Source organism: Nelusetta ayraudi, unplaced genomic scaffold, assembly GCF_046127955.1.
Source record: "Nelusetta ayraudi isolate G7.1 ecotype Tasmania unplaced genomic scaffold, CSIRO-AGI_Nayr_v1 ptg000026l, whole genome shotgun sequence".
In the NCBI taxonomy this organism is placed as follows: Eukaryota; Metazoa; Chordata; class Actinopteri; order Tetraodontiformes; family Monacanthidae; genus Nelusetta; species Nelusetta ayraudi.
Genome location: NW_027466076.1, coordinates 307,501 through 315,000, shown reverse-complemented (window position 1 = coordinate 315,000; position 7,500 = coordinate 307,501). Strand labels below are relative to the sequence as shown.

Here is a 7,500-nt window from a genome sequence, read left to right as displayed (position 1 = left end):
TGTGTGTGTGTGTGTGTGTGTGTGTGTGTGTGTGTGTGTGTGTGTGTGTGTGTGTGTGTGTGTGTGTGTGTGTGTGTGTGTGTGTGTGTGTGTTTTTTGGAATGAGCGCTGCTGTGATTCTGGAGGTCGTTGTCATTGACTGGACCAGCAGGTGATGATGTCCTGGAGACAGACATTAAAAATATTACAAGAGCGCGAAACGTTCTCTTTTTCTCCTCATGAGTGACTCTCAATCGTCCGGGCGGTCTGGAGACGATTGAAAAAGGTTCTTGTAGCTCAGTTGTCCAGGTCGTCCTGTCAGAGCTGAAGGAGCCTTTCAGATGAGAAACAAAACATCGAGATACCAGAAACCAGTTCCAGCCGCCTTTAAATTTTACGTCCAATTCATATTGTTGACTTAAAACCGCTGCGTTTTGCCCTCTTAAGGCACCAAACTCACTGCAGAGATCATTTTGATGTTCAATTCTGATCTTTCATTCCAATAAGGTCCTTCTAGTTTATGGTGAAAAACTGAATTTCCTCCCCGTGTGTCTCATGAAGACAAGCCATCATCATCATCATCATCATCGTCCTTCTTCTTCTGTTATTTCTCTCCCTCTGATGTCTGATTCCCACCCGGTCTCCTTTGGACTCCCACCCCGTCTCCTCGCTGCTGCAGGTGACCGGCAACTTTGACCAGCAGGAGTTCAACAAGATGTGCTGGACGCTGTGCAGCCGCAAGAACCTGGACCAGAGCAAGCTGACCATCAGCAACGACGACGCCTTCAAGATCTGGTGCATCTTCAACTTCCTGTCCGAGGACCGATACCCGCTCATCATGGTCACCGAGGAGGTAAGAACCACATGATCCTGGCTCCGCCCCCCTCGTCTAGGACGGTCAGCAGCTCCTCCTGCTTTTTGAAAAAAAAGACTCAGCACCTCCTTGTTTCTGGATTCCGTATGATGCAGAATTCAGAGTCTCTGTCCATCCTCCACTACTCCAGCAACATTTTAGGAAATTGGCCCTCTGTGATGTCACAAAGGACACACATACCTCTCACAAGGTTAGTGAACACACCCCTGGCCAGGGGTCACTGCCACGCCCTGAGGTCACTTTTTTTTTTCTTTTTTATATTTTGCAATTTTCCCAAACGTGGACGGTTCAGCGGTCGGTTTTAGCATGTGGCTGCAAACAGAGGGCTAACCATGCTGTCTCCTGGAGATCCAAGATGTGTCTTGGATGAGAATGATTGACAGAAAGTGGGATCTTTCTAATGAGGAAACAAAATATCATAAAAGAATTTGTTGTTTTGTTTCTGTTTTTTTTTTTTTTTTTTTTTTTTTTTCATCAAATCATTCTGAATTAGCAGACTGGTGGACCTGAGTGAGTCCAGGAGCTGCACAGCTGATTTCAGTTCCAGGATGACGGTTCCTCGCTGGTTGTGCGAACTCAGCTGCGTGTGGCTATATTTAGCTCCTCCCCCTTGCTGCTGCTGCAGGAGGACAACTTCCTCTTTTGCTTTTGGCTCTTTTCCCCGCTGTGGAGGAAGTTTATTTTTTTCTCTTAATGTTCAGTCAGTCCGTTTGTAAGTTTGACTCTTTTGCTGACCCAGTCTGAGCTGGTTCCCAGCCAGCAGCTGTACTGGGAGGCTGTGCTCAGAGGTGAAGAGTCTTTTTTTCCCAGAGTGGAACAAAGACCAATGCTAATCATTTTTCTTTTGTCGTGTAGTGCAACTTTAATGGTAAACGTGACAGAAAAGTGCTGCTTCTGTCCATGACTGTGAATGTAAGTCGAGCCTCCGTGTCTTTGCTGCAGTTTGTTGCTCAACAGCAGAGGAGGAAGTTTCCAGCTTCCTGTTCTTGAACAAACACTGGAAGACCGGCTGCTGTGTCGCAGCCACGGATCACAGGGAGGTTGTTTGATTGTGGTAGAAAAAAAAAAAATCTCCCACGTGTCCTACGGTGGCCTGTGAAGGTCACAGAACTTCAGTCATAGAGGACAGAGACATAAAAACTCTGCAGCAGACGAGATGAAAAAATCTTCCGATTAGTTTTTCCTGGATTGGAGGTGTTTTCGTGTTACTTTAAGTCTTTTCCAATCCTGTAGATCAGTTCATCAAGCAGTGTTTCGAAATTAAAGGGGAACGTTCATAATTAGAAATTTCACCCACCGAGGCTCCGCTGACATTCCCCACATTCACGGAGGTCGATAATCTGACCTTTGATCAAGTCTGTGGAAGGCACCATCCAGGAGGCAGAAAACACTTTTCCTGGGTCGACTTCATCCACTGCGGCCACAAGTTAGTTTTAAATCCCACCAAATCTCTCCTCCTCTTCTCTCCGTCAGATCGAGTACTTCCTGCGGAAGCTGACGGAGGCCATGGGCGGCAGCTGGGTGGAGGAGCGCTTCGAGGACTACAAGCTGCAGCTGAGCAGCCGGCAGCAGAGCCTCAACGCCTGGGAGCTCATCAGGCTGGTGGGCTCGGGCCACTTCAGCAAGGGCATGGACCGCCAGACGCTCTCCATGGGCATCAACGAGGTCTACCTGGAGCTCATCCTGGACGTGCTCAAGCAGGTGGGTGGGCGGGGCTTAGGCTGGGTGGAGGGGAGGCCGTGATGGATTCAAGGTAGGAACAAGGGAAAAAAATTGAACATTTTGAAATGGCTTCCGGGTTACTTCAGCGTTATGCCGCCCCATTGAGCACGTAGCAGTAGCGTCACTTCCCATCATGCCTCTGTAAGTCACATGATGCATCAGCACGCATCAGCCAATCAGAACAAGCCAAGACAGCATGTGACGTCACGCTGGAAAAAAAGTGTTTTCTCAGGATTTTCTGGTATTTATCAGTTTACTTTAGAAACAACTTAAAAATCTACAACAGAAAGGTTTATGATAGGCTGTGTTTCAGGTCAAAGGCCTGATGTTTATTTTTGTATTTCCCTCTGTGGGGGAAAAAAATGGTTTTTGGAGTACCTCAGGTGGACACTGCAAAAACAAAAAAAGAAATTCTGCTGCCATTTTAGCCATGTCTGTTATCTAGTTCCTATGAGACATTCATGGGTAGGGAGCAGAAACCTGCTGACTTCCTGTCTGACTCACCTGTCGTCCCTGCAGGGCTACATGTTGAAGAAGGGCCACAAGAGGAAGAACTGGACCGAGCGCTGGTTCCTGCTCAAGCCCAACCTCATCTCCTACTACGTCCATGAGGACCTGGCCGAGCACAAGGGAGACATAGTGCTGGACGGGAACTGCACAGTGGAGGTGAGCTCAGGCTGCTCCGTTCTTCCAATACACTAAACACTAAACTAAACCCGCTGTTTTATTTCTTTCCCCCACCCCCAGCCTATGCAGGACAAGGAGGGCAAAAAGTGCCTCTTCATGATCAAGTCGTTGCAGAAGAGCTTCGAGATCAGCGCGTCGGACAAGAAGAAGCGGCAGGAGTGGATCCAGGGTGAGTCGCAAGAAGAAATGCATGAGGGCCAAAAAAACAAAAAAAATATCTTTGTTCTACATTGTTCATTCTTTCTAAAAAAAAATAAAATAAAACGATGCTCACGGCCACAGACGTCACGCTGCTTCTACTGCCAAGCAGTGCACGTCTCTGTGCACGGTTCTCGCCTGACTGGAAGCGTGGTAGTCACATGACGACAGACCTGAATCTGCCTCTGAGCAGGTCGTGGCTTTAAAAGGCGGGAGGGTGGCAGCGGCGGCCGTGACGTCATGCAGCGATGACTGTTGCCAGTCGTCGTCATTCTTCAGTGGAGTGACTCAGAGGGACGGTTGTTCACTCCCAGTTGACCAGTTTCCTACTATTGTTGTTCGACACGCAGAGGTTGAGGTGTATGAGCAGCCTGCTCCACGACCTTCGAATCATCAAACCAACACGTTTTACAGACGGCAACAGATTGTTGTTTGAATGATCTGAATGATCTTTTTCTTGAAAATATTTGTCATCATGGATTTTTCATTCCCTACTACTGCTGGAAGTGGTTGTGTTTGAATGTTTATTTATTTTTATTTTTCTAACGAATGTAATTCCTCTCTCAGCCACTCAGACATGTGTGGTGCTGCTGCGCCAGGGCCGGCAGGCGCCGCACCGCGAGGCGCGGCAGAAGCGGCGGGAGCTGCGTCTGCGGCAGCAGGCCGAGCAGGAGGAGCTGGAGCTGCGCATGCGGGAGCTGCAGGTGGCCAACGAGGCCAGGCAGGTGGAGCTGGAGAAGATGAGGACGGTGAGGAAGGGGCGGGTCAATCGAGCAGTTCATTCACGTAACAACTGGCTGGGTAGAAGAGAAGGGGAGGGGCATGAGTGATGGTGATGATGGTGCTAGTTGCATTTCTTCCCTCTCACTTTTACCACTCAGTAGCAGCGTGTAACAGCTCCCTGTTATTACGACTCATACTGCACTGGTGAGCAGAGTATAAAAGCGGTGTGTCCAGTACAGCCATTGTATTATAAAACCTGGTTATGGCATCACCACTCCAATGACGCGCACATTTTTCCCAAGTGGCCACCAGTGGTATTGCACAAAAAAATCCTATCAGACCAAAATCCCATGAGACCAAAGAGCATCGTCATAGACCACAATGCAAAGAATAAAGAAGCTTGGACCTGAAATGCAGTTCACAATAAATCTTTCTATAATATATGCTTAGGTTCTGGACTTTTAATATTTATAAAACATTTTCTAAAGGCCAGAAAATTCCAAGCTTCCGACATTCTGTGTCTTGGCTTGTTCTGATTGGCTGTGATGTGTTCTATTGGGAAGTGACATAGGTAGTAAATTCAAGATGACGGACTTATTGCTATATGCACTAGGCGAGCTTTGATTGACCATGGAGTTCCTGTAATACATGCTTTTAGTGCCTTGAAGTTCTTCTTTTTCTGCTGAAGAAATTAGTCGAGTGGTGATCAGACTGACCAGACACTGTTGTTGTGAGGGTTTTTTTCCCAGCTGAAGGGGAATTTCTCACCCTCTGGAGGGGAACCACCATCCTAAAGGGAAGTGCTCAGCGGCCGGTGTGAATATACTCCTGCTGCAGTTTTCATGGCTGACTCAGCAGTTTTGGAGGAGTTGTTTCAAAGGGAAAAAAAAAGGTTTTCTCAGTGGCCTCACCATCCATCATCTCATTTAAGCTTTTGACTGAACTACTGCTGCAGTTAGACCTTGTATAGAATTATTTTATTTTATTTGTCTCTTTGCACCTCGGTTAGCCCTTTGTTTGCTGCCCACCGTTGAAACTCATGCTTCTACTTGTTTGGAATGGCACAAAAAATTAACAAAAACAAGGGAGTCACATTGGACCCTCAACATTATTTAAGGGTTAAATAATGAGTTCCTTATACATTTTTCATTGGGAAATTTAGGTGCTCATGAAAAATTGCTGCTTATCAATCAATCGTTAATTGATCGATAAGGTCAATCAACTAACGATTACTGAATTAATTGATTATTTGCATCCCTATTTGGGATTGTGTATTTTTTTTCTCAGGGGCAAGATAAAAGTTCACGGTTCACAATGGTGACATCACAGAGGGCTTTTAAGAGCAGCGAGAGGACTAAAGGATGCGTTCACCGGCTGCGTGTCATTTGGAAACTCTGTTGAGGTTGATTTTTCGTCTCAATGAAGGTGTTGCAGTTTTCATGTCGGCTTCAGAGCGGGTTCAGAGCACGGTGAAGCCGCTAACGGGGAGGAAGGTGACGCGTTTCCTGACTGTGTGCTTATCAAAAGTGGCTCAAACCTGATTCAGCCACATTCCTCTGGGGAGACGACACACCTTAAAATAACTTGGCCGGCTTCACTCCCACGAATCGGCAGGTTGTTTTTCTTGTGTCGCTCCGACACACACACACACACACACATAGTGTGGTTAAAATGGGTCAGTGGACGGCCCAGGCGGGTCTCCCTCCTGGACGCCGCTGCCAGCTCATGAATAGTGATAATGGCCGAGCCGCCGGCTGAATGCAGTCTGTCCCCGCCGCAAACAAACACTGGAATGTTGTTTGCTGAAGTGGGGCTCGGAGGTGAGACTGCAGCCTCCAATCAACATGCTTTTCCCATGAATTTCCCCCCAAACGGACTCGGAGTGCCCAATCTCATTCAAATCAGCCGGGCTTGTGGCTCGGTCCGTTTCCTGTCTGAATCTGTGAACAGGTGTGTCTATGTTTTAACACGTGTGAAAATCAACACCTTGACTTTCAGTGTGCGTTTTTGCCTGGATAAATTTGATTTTTTTAATATATATTTTTTAAATATACTACTGCAGCCAAACGCATCAAGACAGCATTTTAGTTTGTCATAAGGTCTTTATGAGGCTCTGCAAAAACTTTGTCAGACTGAACTGATCAGACCACAAACTAGTCCCTCAAAATGTAATGCAATACAAGGCTAATTTTATTTCTAACGGTATTCTATCAAGACGGACATTTAGATTGATAATCTTGCGCTGTCATTTCTCACTGTGGACTGGTTAAAAAAACCCTGGACTTGCGCTAGTTTAGCCAAGCTTAGCCTAGTACCAGCCAACTCTGTTAGACTAGAAGGACTGGGTAAAATGTAATTGTCTCCACTGATAAAGAGGCACTCTAGCTAACTTGGAAATGAGGTCTCATGTCTCAAAATTCTGAACCAGCCCTTATAAATGTTCAAGATACTGGTGTTGATTTGCAGGCTGGAAGAAATTCCCTATGTGAAAACGGGACATTTTACAATTTGATGCTCCTTCAGATTGTTTCCCTCCACCACGACGCATAAACAATCAGTGACACTGGTCGTCAGAAGCCGTCAGAAGGCCTCAAGCTCTCCTGTGAGAAAACAGGAAGTGCGTCTTTCCAAGAATAAATTTCAGTGTTTGGCGGCATCCCAGACGGTTTCGGATTAAGTTTTTTGCGGGGTCGGAGCCTTTCAGTTTGCCATCACATCCGGTTTCTGTGCTTTTGCCACCGCTTGCCTGAGGTCGTTCTGGTGGCGCACGTCCACAGAGCTGCACGTCCGCAGCGCTGCTTCTGCTTTTAGGTGACGGTAGTTTCTTAGGGAGGAAATTGTGTCATTCTGTCGTTTTTTTTTTTTGTTTCTTTGCTTTTCGTTTTGTTTTTTTCCTGTGACTCTGGTGCGACCAAATTCCTTTATCTTCCTGCGACCTGAGTTGACCTGAGTTGACCTGAGGTTCTCCTGCTGCTGCCTTTTCTTTTTTTTGGGTGTCGGAAGCCATTTTCCAGGAGAGTTGGCTCCGCTGGCGGCTGTCGTGGCCGTTGCGAAAACCAGAACAACGGTCTGCCTCTGTGTCACGTGACGACACCACGGCGCAGCAACAATGCACCATTGAGGCCAAAGTAGCGTGTCGTGTCGCGCAGATGGCCCGTGGCACGGTAACACAATGGCCGTACAGTCAGAAACCAGAGAGAGAGAGAGATATGGAGAGAGAGAGACAGTCAGACGGCACTAAGCTGACACTTTTCACAGCTGGGTGACAGGCGTCGCCATCATTCCTGCCCCCCCACAACTCCCCCACCAGCAGCAGC

At 47.2% G+C, this 7,500-nt stretch overlaps 1 protein-coding gene across 1 annotated transcript in view; it reads left to right on the top strand.

The window, feature by feature from the left end:
* The window catches only part of swap70b (switching B cell complex subunit SWAP70b), an 18,629-nt gene that overhangs the window by 6,274 nt on the left and 4,855 nt on the right, over nt 1-7,500 (top strand). The window contains exons 3-7 of the mRNA XM_076028618.1: nt 659-832; nt 2,327-2,554; nt 3,095-3,241; nt 3,323-3,431; nt 4,028-4,209. Coding sequence (XP_075884733.1) covers nt 659-832; nt 2,327-2,554; nt 3,095-3,241; nt 3,323-3,431; nt 4,028-4,209 — 840 coding nt within the window. The remainder of the gene's footprint in view (nt 1-658; nt 833-2,326; nt 2,555-3,094; nt 3,242-3,322; nt 3,432-4,027; nt 4,210-7,500) is intronic.